At 29.2% G+C, this 20,599-nt stretch overlaps 3 protein-coding genes and 1 long non-coding RNA gene across 8 annotated transcripts in view; 2 read left to right on the plus strand and 2 right to left on the minus strand.

Annotated features, from left to right (window-relative positions):
- The window catches only part of LOC143153823 (transmembrane protein 70 homolog, mitochondrial), an 8,489-nt gene extending 2,524 nt beyond the window's left edge, over positions 1-5,965 (minus strand). Inside the window, exons 1-2 of one of the 3 annotated variants that reach the window (XM_076325416.1) lie at positions 5,901-5,965; positions 5,256-5,443 (exon numbers count right to left, since the gene is read on the minus strand). In XM_076325416.1, the coding sequence (XP_076181531.1) occupies positions 5,256-5,264 (9 nt within the window). In that variant the 5' untranslated portion in view covers positions 5,265-5,443; positions 5,901-5,965. Of the gene's footprint in view, positions 1-5,255; positions 5,540-5,588; positions 5,743-5,900 lie in introns of those variants that run through there. The other 2 variants (XM_076325415.1, XM_076325414.1) reach the window with 2 other exon arrangements.
- On the plus strand, positions 456-15,335 carry LOC143153818 (uncharacterized). Of its 2 annotated transcripts, none has more exons than XM_076325400.1 (12): positions 456-523; positions 796-1,011; positions 1,093-2,871; positions 2,959-3,226; positions 3,319-3,731; positions 3,804-4,027; positions 4,242-5,732; positions 6,123-6,286; positions 6,379-6,569; positions 6,645-10,692; positions 11,645-11,727; positions 11,802-15,335. In XM_076325400.1, the coding sequence occupies exons 2-12, from the start codon at positions 880-882 to the stop codon at positions 12,525-12,527; spliced, it is 9,519 nt and encodes a 3,172-aa protein (XP_076181515.1). In that variant the 5' UTR covers positions 456-523; positions 796-879; the 3' UTR covers positions 12,528-15,335. The 2 variants fall into 2 exon arrangements, with proteins under 2 accessions (XP_076181515.1, XP_076181516.1); XM_076325401.1 differs by having other exon boundaries at positions 6,403-6,569.
- Positions 13,630-16,949, minus strand: LOC143153825 (uncharacterized). 2 transcript variants are annotated; one of them, XR_012993930.1, is made up of 4 exons: positions 16,738-16,949; positions 15,961-15,983; positions 14,586-14,658; positions 13,630-14,191 (listed from the first exon to the last, which is right to left on the minus strand). It is a non-coding gene; the product is annotated as an uncharacterized LOC143153825 (long non-coding RNA). The 2 variants fall into 2 exon arrangements; XR_012993929.1 differs by lacking the exons at positions 15,961-15,983; positions 16,738-16,949 and having other exon boundaries at positions 14,586-15,807.
- On the plus strand, positions 16,669-18,735 carry LOC143153822 (glycerol-3-phosphate phosphatase). Its single transcript, XM_076325412.1, has 6 exons — positions 16,669-17,091; positions 17,271-17,431; positions 17,511-17,648; positions 17,733-17,940; positions 18,063-18,204; positions 18,282-18,735. Exons 1-6 carry the CDS (start codon positions 17,004-17,006, stop codon positions 18,466-18,468), a joined length of 924 nt encoding a protein of 307 aa, XP_076181527.1. The 5' UTR covers positions 16,669-17,003; the 3' UTR covers positions 18,469-18,735.
- Positions 18,736-20,599: the final 1,864 nt, after the last annotated feature.

The following is a 20,599-nucleotide window of genomic DNA, read 5'->3' on the forward strand; positions in this document are numbered from 1 at the left end:
TAATATCTTTCCGTTCAATAATATTACAGACAGTTGCCGCTTTTCTCATTTTACGTCGTTTTTGTAAAATTTTGTGTGACAAGTATAAAAGTTCGTGTAATATTAGATATATCGTTATAAAGAAAATTACATCCGTTACCTTATTAACATACATGTCTCGTTTGCAAATAATAACTGTGGTATCGATCATTCGTGTTTTGTCGTTGCCATGTTTTCAATTTCATGCGAGTAGCAAATAGTGGAGTACCACGTGATTGTCGTTTACAAATGACCGTTATGACGAGTATTGTGTTCAATATTACGAAAATATGAATGATGTATAATGCGCGAGAATCTTGTTTTTTGCAAATTTTTCAAAACGTATATGTTATTTTGCGCAAAACATTTAAAAATTGATTTTACAAAATTTATTAGACGAAACATGGCGTCTTGAATTAGGTTATACGTAAAATTTTTCCAGCCGTATTTTCGAGAATTTATTATCTTCTGTATGTCTGTTTCAAATTATGTTAAGCATACGAATGTAAGTTTTAATACATTGCTAAATGTTGTTAAGCTATAAATGATTTTTTATTGTTCTTAAATATTGTGCATAGAAAATATATAATTAGTTCTTTCATTAAATATGTTGACAGTTACACACATTTTGGTTCATAGTTATAGTAATATGTGAATGTTAAATTGATATAACCGTACTAGTAAATAAAAATATGCTTTTTAAATATTAATTGTTTGAGCCCATATTAAATACATATTTAAAAAATGTTTTGTGATTTATTAAAATTATGTTCACAGTTGAAGAGTTTATCGCAAATATAAGCATGGACAAGCATGTAACAGTTAAATATAAATCCATTAATATGCGATAAGAATGAAAATATGAGGAGTAGCTGTAAGAAGGAAGATATTAAAGAAAAAGAAAGGACATTAAAGAAGGACGACACGAGGAAGAAATATGTCTTTTTTTCTGACCCAGATGTTATTGTTCAACGTGCAGAAGCATCAGGAGCAGTAAGTAATTTCAGCTGTTTTTTCTTTATGCTTTTTTTTTACACATTTTAAATATGATTAGTTTATGTTATATAATTTTAGGCAGCCCAAATTAAACAAGGTCTTCAATTTCAACAACAGCACGACTATATTGCCAAGCAAATATCTAAAGACAAATCTAATTTGTCAACTCAATTTGACTTGAAGGGCTTAGAAAACTTATTGTCATATCATCCTGTCCAACCTTATCCATTTACATTTATAAGTGCTGTAAAACGAAAACTTGCTTTAGATGTTAATTCCAAAGTCTGTAAAAAGATACATGATCCAAATAATAAAAATGCAGCTGATCCATTGGCTATGGTATTAAAATCCAATAGTTCTCAGAATTTGCATGAGATTGTACAAAAGATGGATTTCATAAGACCATTGAAAGTTCCAGATTTGAAAATTTCTGCAAAGAAATTAGACTTTGCTACTAGAGAAAATGCTACATCAAAAGAATTAATATCTCCAAAATTTGATGCACCTTCAACAGAACTTATTCATGAAAGAGCAGATAAGCCAACAAAGAGTTTTGAGCGAGTTCAAAGACGATTAGATTTTTCAACATCAGATATATCATCCATAATTACTAGTGAAATAGAGCCGCTGAAGGTGCCAAATATTTCTATATCCTCAAATTTGTCAAAGAAAAAAGAATACAGTAAAGAAAATTCTAGGGAGAAAGAAAATAGATCCAAGAGAGTTAGAAAAGATGATTCTTTGTACACAAAACAAGATGAAACAGGGCAAGACTTTTTTAAAAGATCTAGAAGTCCAAGACGTGTTTCTAGAAAAGATTTTTCTGATAATGTAAATGAAACTACATCAGCCATAAAATTAAAAAATTACAGATTACCATTTCATATGTCAAGAGAAAGTGATTTTGTTTTAACAAAACCAAAAACAAAAAATTTTGCTACATCTACTGCCAAAAAAGATAATGATAAAAGGCATAGGTCTACTAATACACGATCTTTGAAATCAAGAGATACTTCTTTAGAATCTAAGAATAGAACTTCCAGTAATGAATCACTTTCGGAACGTTCCTCAAAATTACCAGACAAAATCACAGTCAGAGAATCTAGAAATATGTTTGAAAACTTTGATTATAAATATAAAGATGATTTGCATACATTAAAACAAGCAGATGATCAAAAACACATATCTTCATTGGAAAACAGGCAAATAAAGCAATATAAGGTAACATGTCAATCTCAGGGAAAATTAGGAAATATACTTTTTAAAGAGCAAACCAAGAGGGTATCTGAAAAAGTAAAACCCTCTACAAGTAAAATGGAAGGCAAAACATATGTTATGAACTCCAAGGAGTTTGAAGATAAGGAAAGTATAACAGATTCAAACACAAGTGTGAGAACTCGAAGTCCAAGTACTATTTCTACACAGCAGATAAAGAACAAAGATTTAGAAAAAGCTGTACAAAATATTAATGTTGTTAAATCAAATAGAACTACTGATGATTCAAAATATACAGATAATTCATTACCACAATGTGCTAGTACAAATACAAAAGAAGAAGAAGAATCATTTACACAAAGCATTGCTACTACAATCAAGCAATCGAGTAATAGTAATGAATCTAATTTAAATGATAGTGTCCTATCAGATGCAATATTAGATCCAAGAAGAATTTCTTTCAGAGATGAAAATCGAATGCAACAAGAAGAATTTTGTGATTTAGTAACACCAGAGATAAATCTTCTACCCCGATCTAAACGAAAAAGGCAAATTGTACAAAACAGTAATATAGATGCCGATTCTAAGTGTTCTAAGTATAACACAGTTAAGATAGAACCCGAGAAAGAAGGCATTCCATTGGTAAGTACATATGAATATATAATACAGTATGCATATTCTTTTCATTCATTTTATAAATATACTATAAAAATAACTATACAATTTTAGTTACATCCAACTGCTTTGCACATGCAGTTTCAAGCTGAGTTGCATCTTCTTGATTCCTTTAATGAGTCATTGAGACAGGTCATGGATGTTGAAAAGTGTTTATATAATGTTAAACAGGATCAAGAAAAAGAGTTACCATTGCAGCATAGTCAAGCAACTGATCAAGGAAAATTACATTTCTCTAAATCAACAAATGAAAGGAATGTTGATGACATGGTGCACTGCAATGAAAGTAGTAAATTACACAAACATATTACAACTGATAAAGGTATGGAATCAATATATTGTTTATGATGTGTAAAAATTATTAAGTATACAAAAAAATGAATAATATTGAAGTATTATTTCCAAATAATGTAGTGCACTATACAAGTCAGACTACAGTAAATGAGTTTGATAATCTACATAAAATAAATAAGCCAGTAGTTAAAGCAGTAGAAGTACAAACTCAAACAGTAAATGATATGGCGACACAAACAGATATACGTTCAACTCGACGAAGTGTACAAAGTAGATGTCCAGAGATTTGTGGTATTCCATACGAACGAGGATTTGTTGGAGACAGTGAGGTTCCTCATCTTTCTTTAGATTCAGCAGAACAATTTGAAGATTTAGATCAAATAGAAGAAATATCGTTACCTAGTAAATTAAGAACAATGTCAGAAATAAGTTTACACGAAACTACATCATCTATACGAACAGAAACTGGAACCGAAATTAGTATATCTACTCGAGATATAACTTGTTCTTTTAATAAATGTTTAGATCTAGAAGTAAGTATAATCAATCAATTGAGATTTCTACATTGAAAAGGAACTTGAATTCAGTATTTTATTTATTTATAGTTTGCACAGTTAATAAAGGATGAAAAACAGAGATATGATAAAATTGAAATGTTGTTTAAATCTCGTGAAAAGACGTTAAACGATCGAACTAAGAAGTTAGTAAAATTAGAAGAACGGAAACGTGCATTAAAAGATACTGGTCAAGACAGTCGTGTTAGTTCTGTAAAAAAGAAGCAAAGAGCTTTACTTTTAAAATTACAACAGGAAAAGGATGAGATGAGCAGGTATGTAACTTTTTATATAAAGTAAGTCATACAAAATTCCTTATCTAAAAATAAGTCAAAGATAAGGTAAAAACAGATTGTACTATCCTTTTGATTCGTTTTTGCATAAGGAATCACCCGTTCTTTCTATTACAAGTTTAAACATATTATATGTATTAAAATATCTTTTTTGTCTGTAACTCTAAATAATCAACAAATTTAATATAAATTTCAGGTTGAAAGAGCTTCATAAAATTGCGAGCCAAGAACGTAAACTTATGTTACAAAAACAGAGGAATATGTTTAATCCTCAAATGTCTACCAAAAATATTTTAACTAAATTAAAAAGAAGTGCGGATAGTCAGTCTCCAAGAAGATTATCTGGGCCAATGAAAGGTTATGATATAAGAAGTAATAGTTCTATGAGTTCTTTAGTTGATTCTGATAAGTCTCAGCATGATCGATCTCAGACAAATACACGCATGCAAATGTCGGAAAATGAATTGCATTTCTCTAAGTTGGATCTACCAAAAAGTAATAAATTTACGAATTTTGTCGAAGAGCCTAACACGTCGTTCTTAAGATTTGATAAACCTAATGAAACTATTCAAGGTAATATGTCTCAAGAAAAGTGTCCTTACAAACCGCAAAAAGATGGGAACAAATCAAAGTATGAAGTAAAATCAAGGAAATTTGAGGAAAAAATGCCTAGAGCAGATAACTTAAGATTAAAATCGCATCAACATTCTGTTGATCCAAAATTGATATCAGGTCGTTCCATGAGTGTATCTGGGAAATATTATTTTGAAAAAGAAAAATCTCCTGATGTTTCAGAATTATTGGAACAGAATTTAAATAATTCTATTCCTGAACACACTAAATCAGAATCTGATACTTTAGTAGAAGAACTATCTAAGAAGTCAAAGACTTCTCATATGGCAGACAATCATTTTCAAAGTATGGTATCACCAAGGGAAAGAGAATCTCTATCAAAAGTTACAGCTATGAATAATGAAACTGTTCCAGAAGAAATAAGTTCTGTTAGTCAAGACACTGTATCAAAGACCTCAAAATCATCCCAAGTCTCTGAAGATATTTTACAGACACATTCAAAAAGTTCTAAAAGAAGTAATAAATCAATTCCAACTGATATGTCTAAAAAAACTCAATACAGTTCCGAATCTAAATCAAATTTTAAGCGCAGGACTTCAAAATGTCAAAAAAGTAAATCATCATCTAGCATACTTACAGAGAACATATTACGATCCAAGTCCAATTCCCAGATGTCGGAAGAATTTATTAAACATCACAATAAACGGACAAGAATGGAAAAGGAATTTATTCAGTCTGATAAAAATGATGAAAATGCAATTTTAGACAATGTGGATCATGATGAAAGTCAAAGTTTTTTGCAAACTTTGACTAGACATTCCAAACCTACAAAGGATAAAAACTTTAAATTATTGACTGATAGAATAGATGATTATGAGAGTAAAGAGAATATATTATGTCAGAAAATATTTGACAAAAGTGTAGAAGCTTATGAGAATTCCTTTCATAGTCAAGATAAGAGTACACACACTCTGGACAATATGTCTATAAAGTCTCAAATTAGTAATTTTGCTGTTTCTCATCATAGTTCTGGAGACAGTGACAGAAATTACTCGAAATCTGTGGTTGTCAGGTCACAAGATCATAATTTAAAAACTTCAAAGAAACTTGAACAGTAAGTACATAAATGGTTTTCTGTTAATTTATATTTTATTCAGATTATTCACTATTATAATTTTATAAAATTGTTTTTGATATATATTAATATTTGAGATAAATTAATAATATTGCGAATCACTGCAGACGTGTGTAAGAAGTCTAATAATAAACTATGTATTCACACCATGAAGTGAAGCATTGTAAAAATAGACTCTGCACCGGCGATCTGCATTCCACTGTTATTGCGGTATTCCACTGTAGTAAAGAGTATCTGGTTCTATTATTACAATTAAGCAATTTTTTTAAATAATTTCAAATTTGTATGGTTTCCACGTTAATTTGTTTACAATTATTTATATATTATGGAAAGTGTATTTGTGTTATCAGACGTGATTACGTTGTTTAGAATTTTGAATGCACGCGAAGCTGCACTTACATCGCGGAAGAACTGTGTAGAAGAGTGGATGGCTTGGCATACAAAACTAAGAACAGAAGAAGATCGTGTTGCACGAATGGAACAAGCTGCACTTAAACTTGTAACTACAACATCTAATGTTTTTTCTCAACAAGGTAAATTTAATGTTATCTACTTAGTATATAAATTAGTCTTTATTTGCAATGAATTCTTGTTTAAAACTTTTGTTAACTCTGATAACTATCAGAGAGAAGTGTGTGTCCCTTTATAGATACTACTGTCTCATCCGATACAAGTGATATTGAGGGAAGAATAGAATTACTTACTGAAAAATTGGCAGAACGGCGATTAGAAATGTCACGCTTGAAAAGGGAAGCCAGGAAGCAGACAAAACAAAAGCTTCGAGCACTAGAAGCTAATTTGTTAAACCAAATTAAGGTATTTAATAAAATGACTTCTTAATAATACTTTTTGAATGTTGTGTGTACTAAATAAATTCTTGTTTGTAAATAGAAATATGATACGACCATTCATGAGATGCGTAGAAAGCTGGAATCGAAAAAGGGAACAAGTAAAGACAGTGATAAATTAGCAATAGAGTCAAAATCATTAGCAGATTTTAAAGTACCTGAAATTCCTCTGAAGAGAATTCAAGATATATTTAAAAATAGCGACTTATTAAGGTCGAGATCAGAGTCTGATTTGTTATGTACGAAAAGGCCAACAAAAGATCCTATGAAAACTGTTAATTTATTGCGAAATGAGAACATTGAAATTGAATGTGATAAAAGTTATTTGGAGAAAGTACCCAAGTCCTCTAGACATATAAAAACTTCAGAACAATTAAGCTCGGCGAGAGTGGGTACTATTAATTACAGTATTGAAACTATACTTGATGAGAGTATAGCAGAACAAATTGAATCTGATAAGCTTGGTTCAATATCATCAGTCACTTCTGATGATGTTCGATCTGACAAACATATTCCTTATGGAAGTAAAATATACCTGGATGAAATGCAAAATAGACAAATTCTAACAGAAAGAAAAAGGTCTAGTATCTCGGAAGATGTTAAAACTGAAATTAGCGCAGCAAAATCTGAAGAAGATATACTTACACAATCGGAAACAAAATTTTCTAAAAATGAAACTTCTACTCAATCTAACTTAAGAGAATATAAATCAGACTTTGATACGGCCTCCGAGCAATCTCGAGCAAAAAGTATCTCATCGCAATCTGATGCTGACAAAGTACAAGATTCAGAGTATTTACGTATTTCTTCAGAAAAATCAAACATTGAAGGTTCTAAAGCTGAAATTAATATGGGAACTGCCAATGAAATGCTCGATGTGTCTCGAAAGTTAGACTTCTTACGTTTAAATAACAAGAATTTGTACGAAGACATAAGTTCCCTTGAGAATGAACTCAAAATACTTTCGGAAATGATGTCGCGTTTCAGTAAAAAGTCAACCGAAGAGTCAAAACATAATGAAGAAAGCACTTCAAAAGATATATCGGAAATTTTTTTGAAATCTGACAAAAACAATGAAATTCACGATATGGCAATTATGAAAAAGAACAAAAATCTGGAATTAAAACAAAAACAGACTGATTCTGATATTTCACAGTATTTGACAAGTGGCGCAAAATTAAAATCAGTTAGTCAATTTAATGACAGTAAAAATATAGTAGAAGAAGTTGATAATGTCGTATCTGTTATAATGCCACAAGATGATATGTCGCTTTTGAAATCGAATCAAGAAATTGATTATAAAGCAAGAAGTAAGGAGATTTTAAATGAGATTGAAAAATCAATAATATCAGAGCATATTAAAGCTACTGAGAATGATTTAAATCGATCAAATATATTAATTGAGAGCAACAAATCAAGCATATATGAAAGAAATGGTAAAATATCAATTGATGCTTCTGTAGAAACTTGTATGAAATCTTTATCTGAAATTTATTCAAAATCCATACAGGATAAAGAAAGCATAAATACAATAGGAAATGCATCCGAAGTAGTGTATACTTCTCAAGAAGATATAAATATTGAAGAAAGTTTCATTCAATCGCATAGCTTAGAAAGTCATAAATCTTTAGAATCAAATAAAGACTCTTTAATGCTTTCAGAAAAATCTAATGTACTTGAAAAAGATAAATCAAAATTAATAAATAATGTAATTAGTGTGCAAAATCAATCAGAACACAGTAACATAATTTCTCAACAAGTTCCACAGAATATCACAAAGCAGATAGCAGTTGTAGAATGTGTAATTGAATTATCAAAGAAACAAGTTTCTCCACAATCTTTGAGTCCAATTGGAAAACCTGGTGAAATCAAAGAAGTAATAGGTTATATAAAAAATGATGAAGAACAAACCAAAAGTATTGTATATTCAGCTTCAAAAGCAGATCGTTTTGAATTAATAACAGATAAACATAAAACAGAATTCAGAGATGATAATAAAGCAGAAAATAAATCCTTTATCAAAGGTGAAGTTGCTGAATTTAAAGAAATTTCCCCAAAATCTATTCGAATATCTAAACAGAATATATATGATCATTCTGCAAGTTTCATTGAAAAAGAAATTAGCAAAGATGAAAACCATTTAAGAACAAGTTCCGTGGATAGAACTTCATTTGATAAAGATGATTGGACTGCATCTGATTCATTTGATATTCAGCAGAATATTACTAATGCTGAATGGGAAAAATCGCAAAATCAGAATTTAAAATTATCTAATGATGATTCATATAATTTCTTAGATACAAAAGATTTATCTAACTCAATTGATAATTCTAAAAATCAAGATCTTGAAGGAAATATAAGCAGTGATATAGACAATGTGTCCTTATTTGTTCCAAAATGTGAATCTACAAATATTGATATATATGGAATTAAATTTAATGAAACAGTACCAGATTATCACACTGAAAAGACTAATAATAAAATTAGTGATATATTGGATATAATTACTGCAGACAATAATAAAGAGCAAAATCAAGAAGAAACTGTGCATACTATTGAAACTGACGATTTTCAGAAGGCCATTTATGATTCTGTAACTAAAATATTGGATAAAGTTGAAAAGAGTATTGATAATAGTTCAATAAAAGAGAAACTAGGGAACCATTCGGAAATTAGGGAAAATAAAAGTGAAATAGAAACAGTAGTAAATGAGGGGTGTACATTAATTTCAAATAGTTCTTACTTAAAAGACAATTCAAAGAAGGTGAATGAAATAGAATTTAATGAAAATAAAGAAACTATTTTTCTGGATGCCAATAATGATAAGAATACTAAAGAAGGCATAATAACGTCTATTAAACTTCATACTGAGCCTGTTATAGATGTTAACTTACATATTCAAATTAAAGATGATGATGATACATATCATGTTGAAACGCCATCACAGGAAGTTGTAATAACAGAATTGGAACCAGGAAGTATGGAAGATGACATTTTATCGGAACTTGAAATTGATGCTAAAGTAGAATTTGCAGAAGAGGAACCTGCAGAAACGAATAACTTCGAAAACAAAACAGAAACAGAAGTAAAAGTAATTCAAGAAGAAGTATCATTAGAACCTATAGTAGAACAAGATAGTTCTGATGGTGAACAGCTTGATAATTTAATAGAAATAACTGAAAGTGGATTAGATACTATAGAAAAGCAGGTTTCTGTTACTGAATCAGAATTAATATCAAATGATAAAATAGACGTTCAAACTATTCTAGACAGTAAACTAGAGAGACAGAAGAATGGAAACAATTCTGAATTTGTAGATAATCTAAAAATAGTAGGAAATTCTGAAGAAATTATATCTAATGCACCTACTGATGTACTGAATAAAACATTTAACATTTTGAAAGATCCAGAATATGAAGATATCTCGGAGGAGAGTCTTGAAGTTTCTGAAATTTTTGATAAAAGTGAAGTTCAGAAGACTGTTTTCGTACAAAAGACATCCTCTATACCAGAAAGATATGAAGCGGTACAAAAATCAGAGGAGGTATTGCGAATACTCGATGAAATCACACAGAAATCTTCAACAAATTCCGAGCTTAGCAGAGAGCAATTTCAAAACAATAAGCACATTTATGAATACAATGAAAAGTTACAAACAGAGATTTCTAATAAAGATGATATTGTATTTTTGAAAGATAATGATATGGAAGATATCCACAAAAAGAATGAGCAATTATTAGGAAATAGTTTGGAAAGTCAAACATCTAAAACTGTAGCAGCAGAAGAGGAAAATAATTCTGTGCAATTGATTGTTAGCTTAAATGATAGAGAAGACAAAGAAAAACGGGAGCAAGATGCATCATCTGAATCAAGTGATGGCAGAGATACGCCAAAAGGTGTGTCAGAAATTGAAATGGACTCTCCAAGAGATTCCAATGATTCGAGATTAGACATTGATGTGTTAAATGATGATTTACTAAATAACACAAATGCGGAAAACCAAAATATTGATTCAAAGAATATATACCATGCTACTCCCATTGTTGCTACATCTGAAAAAGATATAGAAGTCATGATAGACAAGTTAAAAGGTACATTCTTTATTTTTGTACAATATTAATTTTTATTTTATTATAAAATTAAGGGTAAACAACACGCAGTTTTGATACAATTCAAATTGAGTTTATTAAGATATATTTTTAGATATCTATTTCACAATTTAATTGATTCAGTGATTTTCTTATATTTTGTAAATATTTTTTTAATTTTTAAAACTGTTTATGTTTAATGAGTGTGTGTAAATTTAGAATTATTAAGTTATTGAGTTTTAAATAATGCTATTAGTGTTGAATAGATATTTAAAAGCATAAATCTTATAAACTGCAGCTGATTAAATTTAAGTTGATTTTACCCTATATCAGTTATGTAATTTTGAGTATCGAAGATTACACTATATGTACATATATATTACATACATTACAGAGACACGTTCTGATTTTTATAATGGCTGTGTATTCTTGTGCAAAGCATTGCCTCGTATAGCCATGTATTGTTTATTTTCAGAATAGCAAAGTCGAGATAATAATTACTTAAAGGTAATACAACACGAAACTTTGAATGAAATGAACATTGACTTGTTTTTTTTTTTTTTTTTTTTTTTCTCTATAAAAATCAGTGTCGCATGAGTGCTTGATCTTTAATTATTAATTTCTGTATGCACAAGGAAAGCCTGTAAATATTGTGCAACACAACACATACGTAAAATACTTTATCTTCTGTTTACTTTTAAGTACTTTCAGAAATTATTATCATCTGAAATTTTTACTTGGAATGTCCAACTCATCACAGCTTTATAATATTTTATTAATGCATTGAAAAAATTTTGTTATCTATATTTGGACTTTTTATTTTAATTTTCGAAGCACCTAATCAAAGTAAACTGTGAACTCATAGTGTAATGTAAAGATTCGTGTTGCTTTTCCTGGACAAATTGTTGTAAAGCATTCTACAGATCCATATTGATTCACATTTTTATTTACACAGCATCGTTGGAACAACCTGGTTTGGTAGTTGCAGAACTGGAAGCAAAACTGCTTCGCATTGAACAGCTTCAAATTGAGTTAGAGGTATGAATGAATTTTGTTGTTATTTTTTCTAATGTAAAAGTTGTGTTGTAATATGTATATTATTTTCTGAATAGATTAAGAAATTGGAAGCAGAAGAAGTATCTTACTATGTCAGAGAAATACCTAATAAACCACCACCTCCCTACACACCACCTGGTGGTGGTGGACGAATTTCGGTATCACTTGGTTCACCTTCTCCTCCACCAGCTGTGATTCCCTCAAATATAGAAGAATTAACAGCATTCACTGAAAAAGCTACAACGCTAATATTTAGAGCTAGGGAGGCTGGAGAAGATATTATGAGTTTAGAAGCTCCTCCCGAGATCTGCGAGTTAACCAAAGAAAACGATGAGACTGTAAAGAAGGATAGAAGAATTTACAATACATTCCTCTTCGACTTGTGTAAGGAAACGATTGCTGAAGTTTATCAAGCTGAGTATGAGAAACCAGGTCCAAGTTGGACAAAACCAAATGTAAAAACAAAACCTACGATGAAAATTCCGAAATCTGTAGAAGAACTTAACGAATATGTTAACAAAGAAGTAGCTACATTGTTTGGTTTCAAAACGAAATTGCAACGGGAAAATATGGTAATGCGTTGGAGTAGAAAACGAAGAGATAGAGTCGATGAATTACTGGCTAGAGAGGCCCAGGCTGAAGAGGATGAGTGGACCAAATTTCATCACGATGAACTCGCGGTAAAAAATGGTCTTACTGTAGCAATATTGGATACCCTGCTAATGGAAACTGTGAACGTAGTTAAAGTGGCGTATGCGAAGAAAAGGAAAGTAATGGTTTAATTTTATAATAAAGCTATCGTGATCGAGTTACCGATACATGAATTACGTCACAATATGATTATTTGTTACGGGAAACGGTACACAGTAGAACCTCGATAATTGTAGGGAAACGGGACTGAAAATTCCTGGAAGTACTGAAATTCATACAATTATCGAGGTAATCTATCCAATAAGAAGAAATCCCACTTACACAATATATCTCTACTACCAATAGTCCATACTTGAAATATCGTGTAATTATTGGTCTCTTATCAGCACTTGTTTTTTGTCTCAAACAGTCTAAACAGTAGTAGCAATACTTGTTGCTAAGTGACCGTACCTTCAGCTTGTCAACACAATCTACGAACAAGGTTCGCATGCAAATATGTATCGAGGTTCTACTGTATTTTAATTCGAAATTTTGTAAACTGGCCTCAACTGCCATATTTTTAATGAATTTATCCAGAAATTCATTTTTATCTATTTGTGCCCTGTATATGATTCCTGTATATAGGCTGGTTCCTATTTATTTCTTTGATAAATTGTTTGCTCTTGAATAAGGAAAGTATGAATGATGATTTTACTGTAATAGAATTCAAGAGGTGTACGAGGTCCATTTTGTGAATTGCAGAATTATAGAAAATATTTGTATTTAATAGTTACAAATATGTAGAAAATTTAATAATCAAACACCTTGAGTTCGTTTCGACTTATTTGTTAAAACCACGATTCTTATTAGGACATCTAGTATAAGTATATTACAATTTATATTTGCATATATTGGAATGTAGTAGCATACTTAATGTAAGAATCCCGTTGATATTTACTTGCAGGAGAAATGTAATTATCAATCCGATTATTCCGAGCGTTTTGTTCGAGTACTTTGTCAAGTATTATTATGTATACAACGTGTTCTTAAAATTTGGTAACAATTTACCAGCATATTCCACTAATGATATTGATGAAAAAATTATATTAATGTAGATCTACAGATGATCTTTTCTAAATTAAAGTTACATGTGTTATTCTTGTCTTTTAAAATTGCATTTCAAAGACTTGTGACATTTTTTTGTTATTTGTGATTATTTACATTTCGATATATTGTTCGAGCAATGATAAATTATGTGATTATGCTTGAAAATATATGCAAATGTTTGAATCTATCCATTAATCTACAACTACCAATTTCTGTAATCCAAGAAAAAGCATTTGCGGTCTTACTGCACGACATTATACTATTTTTTCATCCATATAATTAGGAGTAATGCTAATGAAATTTAACCGAATATTTTAGAAACATCTTGTGTAGCTTTTAATGTTTCTTGCGTAAATTTTGTTTATATTCTGTTAGGTGTTTGTTGATTGTAAGTTTATTTTCGTAGCAATATTTATGCTGTAAGTAGTATTAATACCTAAATCTTAAATAACATTTTAACCAAGGCTACGCGACGTTACTCGAAAAAATATTTCAGAGACATTCGAACAAAATGCTCCTTCGGTTGTTACGCGTCATAATAATATTTGCGTTGTAGAAGTCATCGACTGTGGAACGTAGATATATTTCTACCATAGTCGAGGTAAAAGATTTTGGTCACTCAAAGTCTCTTCTCTGACAGGTACGGAAGCTTCACTTATACATCATAAGTATGTGGTACTTAGGCAGCTCTTCTTTTATTTCTTCGAAGCTGCGAAAAATAAACGGTGTAGTAGGGGAATGGCTTCGAGTGGTCAAATTCTTTTGCTCCTACTTAGGCCATGTTACTTCATAGAGTTATGCTCAACTATTTCTAATAAAATTAACAAAATTTTAACCAAAAGACTGATACTGTAGGGCCATTTCGATTCAAATTGCAAACATTTTAAAGAGAAACGTAACTTCTTGATAGCCAGTGCTAAAAATCGGTTACGAATTGGAATTGAAAAGACTCTCATTGTTGATTATCTTCGACGGAGAGATAGTTTCGTATCTTGTGTAGCCCCGTTATTATGTAAAAAATAATATACGAGTGTAAATGCATTACACTTGTGTTATCAACTAATAAGCATTAATAATTATACATCAGTTGCGAATAATTTTACCTGTTTCGGTCAGCGGACATTCCGATTCGATTTCGTTGGACATAACTTTTACGTTTGTGGTTGTGATGTCGATCTAAAGCCCACGAAACGAGAGGAGTGACATTAATTGTATGAAAGTACAGGTGCGACGGAGTGAATGAAACTTTAGTTTTAAATTCGTTTGATCGAGCTTTTGCACGACTTTTGAAACCGTCGTAAACGTTTTCGTTTTAACATGTGACCTCCAAACTTTTGTGTGATTTAGGAATGTACATACAATATCGCTCAAACTTTAGTATGCACATGCTTTCTCGTCGCAGAAAGTTTGGCCGATCTGTAATTGTCGACTTTAATGATTTAAGTCTTTCTTTTGTTACGAAAGAAACGCAATTTTTTTCTGATTTCTGTTGTTGTTTGATCCCTTTTTTGTTCGCGGTCAGCTCGGAAGGCAGAAACTGATTGCATTCGTAGTTGTTATACATAGACATTGTTCACGTACGTAGAGTTGAATATGTATTTAACTAAGGTATATTTTATAATAAATTTTTTGAAAAACTTACAAAGATTTTCTTTCTTTGTGTCCGTAAAGAAAAACACAACACGGTATAGACAAGAATATCTTTGCAGAAAGGTATAACTTTTTAAAAGAACAAATAGCTGCTAGAAAATATGAAGAAAAGAAATAAAGAGACAGAGAAAGAATGATGCAGGAAATTTAGTGATACTATTTAAATATATGTGATAATAGTAAATGTAAAAATAAAGACAAGCTTATAAGATTTGTGTAATTCTTTTATAAACAAATAACAACTGTAATTAAGCGATTTACCAATGATTTTTTTTTTTTTAAAATGATGTACATTGCCAACGTTATTAAGCGTATGTTGTACCAACTTACGTATGTACTTTATCAACGATTTGGTAACTTTAAACTATGTTGAAGAAGAGAGAGAGATTACTGAATATTTTGCAGCAAAAAGTATTTATCACTCATTTAATTTTCAAAATATAATTAATCAAAAGTCCAAGGTACAATACGAATTTACACCTTCATGAGCATGATGTGATTCAAACGAGAGAGACATCGGGTTGCTTGTTGCCAGGGGCAGTTCAGTAATTGATACGAAAAGAAAAATAATAGGTAATTATAATGAGTTAAATGGATTTTGGTCATTTAAAGGAAGTCAATTTAATTCTAATAAATAAATTTCTTGTTACAAATATTGAAAATTTGGTGCAATGCATAAAAAGTTATACGAAAAAATAGATGAATAATAAGCAAACGCTACATAGCAGATGTAAGGTAAAAGATTCAAATTTCATCCTCTGATAATTTTTTTAGTACTTATTTAAAAATCAAATCAATTTTTTAATCTGAAAAAGTTGGTATAATTACCTTGAAAGCTTTGCAACGAAGATCTGTAAACAATTTTTTTTAAAAGTTCAAATAAAGTAAAAATATAAATGTAAAAGTATGCGTTTTTGAATAGTTAAAAAATATATATTCAATTTTGTTTCCTTAGTTTTAGTGGGTAAGGTTGAAAAACATTTTATATTATTCGTCATTTATATATTTAAAACGTGTTTTATGTATGAAATTATATTTATAAAATTATATATGTATATGGATTAAATTATGAATTTATTCAAAAATCGTATAAAATGTTAATTTGTGGTGTAAGTCACTTTTACACAATTAGAATCGATTTAATTGTTTCAAGAACAAATGTAATGCCTTGGACGTAAAATACAATGTTATTTTCTATAAAAATATGCTGATTTTATTTTATGATTAAAATAATAATATTGGAAATAGATTTCTTTATTGACAATAATTTATAAATTTATTAGATATTATAATCTCATTCGGTTACATGAAAAATAAATGTAATGGTATATATAATAGTACATACACGACTCTAATTTGAACGCATAATTTTATCTAACCTTCTTCCCGTATAAAGGTTTACGCTTTTTTCAACAATTATACGAAAAATTTTGTTCGATCAAATTTTTCGTATTATACGCGATAAGTTTTTGTTTTTAAGTATTTAATTTGACAAATAAAGAAATCATGTGTTTTTCATAAAATAGACCTTTATAATATTTAGTTAATAATTGAAATCGGAAATAAAGATTATTACGAATGATAAGATCTGTCGTTCGTTCTTACCATGGTTTAATACAGTGTAACTACCTCAATTGTATTTATTGGTGGTTGTGAATGAAAGTGGTGCAATTATACTCCCGTATTATATAATAGTGAGCAAGGTCACATTGGAAATATGTACATATGTATGTGACTGTCAGCTAGAAGCATACTGTGTTTCAGACCTCAGTTGTACAGTAGTTGATTCACAAAGAGTACATATATTTTTTTGTTTAATAGAAGTGAATATAATTTTGACTTGAAAAGTTGTATCTATAAATTATCATAAAATGACAACAAAACACGTAACATCATTGTCTAAAGAAAAATTTAAAGCATTTATAGAATCAATTGATGTGATCCTATCAGACTGTGACGGTGAGTAATTATTTAGTGTAAAATAATTTCTTTGATGTAGGTGAATGATAAGGACTATGTTATGTTATTCTTCTATACTTTCATTAATGTGTTTAATAAATAAAAAATGAAAGTAAATAAAAAACATTTTTATCTACATATAATGCTATAAATGGTGTTTTAATCTCAGTAAACCTTAGGCGTGCTATGGAAAGAAACCGAGGTGATACCAGGCTCACCTGAAACAGTAAATAAATTTAAAGAATTGGGTAAAAAGTTCTTTTATATAACAAATAACAATACAAAAACCAGATCTGAATTTGTAGAAAAATGTAAAGGTCTTAAATATGATGCAACACTGGTAAATAAAATTCATGTATTAATGTCTGTAATTAAAAAGAATATTTATTATTCAAAATATTCTTTTAATTCTATTTTAGGAAGAAATAGTATGTACTTCATTTCTGTCTGCTGTGTACCTTAAAGAAAAGAAATTTGATAAAAAGGTATATGTTGTGGGTAGTGTAGGTATTGGTAAGGAGCTCGAAGGAGAGGGTATTGAACATTGTGGTATTGGAGTAAGTTTTTTAGATAAAATTTATAATTAATTATCAATTTTGAGTGCAAGTTAATATTATAATGTGTATATTGTATTATTATAGCTTGATCAGATGGATGGCGATGAAGTGGAACTAGTACAAAATTTTAAGCCAGATCCTGAAGTAGGAGCAGTCGTTGTTGGCTTTGACAAATACTTTTCTTTTCCCAAGCTTTTTAAAGCTGCAACTTATTTACAAAATCCAAATGTTCATTTTATAGGCACAAATTGTGATACGGAAAGACCTTCACCAAATACTAATAAATTTCCAGGTTGAAATACACTCATTTAAATTCACTTGTTATGAAACTTAAATGTAACTTCGTATGGAGTTTAAAGGTATTATGTTGAAAGTAGTTGCATTTCATTAATTTACATATATTTTATAATACAGGAACTGGTTGTTTTATAAGGACTATTGAAGCAGCATCGAATAGAACAGCAGTAATGGTTGGAAAACCAGAACCATTCTTAATTGAATACATAACCAAGAAATATGGGTTAAATCCTGCAAGGACACTTATGATTGGCGATAAGTAAATATCATATATAATGATAATAATTTATAATAGTGATCTATCAGCTTCTTAAAAACATAATTATTCTATTTCAGTCTAAACACTGATATTCTTCTTGGAAAATATTGTGGATTTAAAACACTTCTCGTATTAACAGGCATTACAACACAAAGCGATATAGATGCCATAAATGGGTCTAATGCAGATTCTAAAAATTTAATAATTCCAGATTATTATGCAGATCAATTAAGCGATGTGTTAAAAATGATCGAATCATTTTGAAGATATTATTAAAATCAAAAGTTTTAGCACAATTCAATAATATTTAAATAATTCTTGGGCATTGTATAGAAATATGGATGTATTATGATTTTAGTTCTTTGCTTGTTTCTGTTTTTGAATCAGTTATGTTATAAATAACATGAATTATTGTTATTACATAAATATCTTTAATTTGACAATTTAATATAAATATTTTAAATTATTCCTATTTAAATAGAAATTACATAGATATTAGTAGTGAATTTGATGCAAACATGATTTTTTTTTAAGCAATTCTATGACATTATTATAAAACAAATATGTTCCTATTGAAAGTAGAATTATGAATAATTACTGCAATATAAGTATTTAGCTTTAATTTTAGAAACAGCATGACAGTACAAATATGTAAAAGAAATTTTGAATGTTATTTTTGTGCTCTAAATTTCTATTTTTTTAATTGTATTTAAAAACTTTGAAAGTTTAACAAAAAATATAAAATATACAAAAGTATATGGTTATCAATAAAATTATCATTTTATAGATAATTTATGTGCTGTATTTTTTATATTTTGAAGGACTGTAATATTTTTTATTTTTATATAAAATTCAAGTAGTGCTTATATTTAACAAAATATATTATAAAATTATTTTGGACAAGAGTATTTACACCAAAGGGAAAATTCCACTCATGTTCACTGCATATTAAATTTGGCACAAGTGAGTGTGTTTTTTGAGTGCTAATAGGAATTATAAATAAGTGTTGCGATCATTGTATGCATTGCACATAGATTTATATTACAATTTACATAATTGATATTTTATTAGCTCTAATTATTCTTTTTCCTTTACGGAGATGTCTAATCTATAAATGTCAAGTGCACGAATTGCTATTAAATAATAGTACTTTATGACTAGTTCATGATATGTAAATATTGAAAAAATTTATCGATTCAAGGATTAAATATTTATTTATTAAATATATTTTCTTGAGTTTTGAGATCAGTTTTAATATAAAAATAAATTATAAATATTTACTATATCAGCACATGGAAAATACATCAGAATATGCAAAAACCATTAATGTTTGAACATAGAGTGAGCATACATTACAATATTTGAAAATATAAAGAATGTACAGCATATATTATAATAGTGTAAAATATAAAAAAATATTACAGTACTTCAAAATATAAATAGTATACAGTATGCAATTTAATTAACAATTAATATAAAATAACAAAGCAAACATAACAGTTAATGTTTGACATGTTTTAACGCTGTATGTTCTTTGAAGCATTATAATGTATTCTGTTGATTCTACACGTGCTGACAATTTTTGTATATTGTTTGGGTTAATTTGAATGCTTTACATCATTAAAGAATACATACATTATTATAAAAAGGCGGATAAAACTTTTCATTGATTTTAAAAACTTATCGACTTTTAACAGAGATGGTGGTTGAAGTTTACTTTTACAAAATTATTCGTTACTATATGTACATAACTATTTGCAAATTTTACAGTAAAATAATTTTTATTTTTGTCAAAATGTAATTCAGTATAGTGACATATATCGAAATTAATTTTGAAATATATTTAATAAATAATAGTTTAATTCTTTAATTAATAACCTATTTTATGCTTCGAGTATAATGAAAGTATTGAAAGAGTATTCTCATCTTATATCCACTCTCAATTTGTCAGTTACAGGTTAGATGTTTTGATAGGTTAAATATGCTCTATTAGCGGTACATTACTCGATAACGTTCTACGTAGTCGCCAAGCGCATTTGAAGAGATAGAACAGGTGATTTATACACGGTCGAGTTTTGCAGGAGGTTTACCCGAAGGTTTGATCTATGATGGTCGACTAAATTCGCAGAGTAAACTTTCAACAAATCTCTGCGTTTATGGGCTGCTTTACAATAAGATCCGCTTGACCAACAGAGTATTTAATAACCGATAAATGTGCAAATCACAATATAAATCTACATACAATTTATTTACGAACGAAAAGTGTAATAATTTACTAATCCATGTATGTGATTGTAATAAAGAAATACAAGTATAGCGAATAAAATTTTGATGTCATTGGAATAAACCGAATATATAATTCTTGATAAGTAAATGGAGAAATTGTTCGCACTAT

Source organism: Ptiloglossa arizonensis, chromosome 13 (genome assembly GCF_051014685.1).
Source record: "Ptiloglossa arizonensis isolate GNS036 chromosome 13, iyPtiAriz1_principal, whole genome shotgun sequence".
In the NCBI taxonomy this organism is placed as follows: Eukaryota; Metazoa; Arthropoda; class Insecta; order Hymenoptera; family Colletidae; genus Ptiloglossa; species Ptiloglossa arizonensis.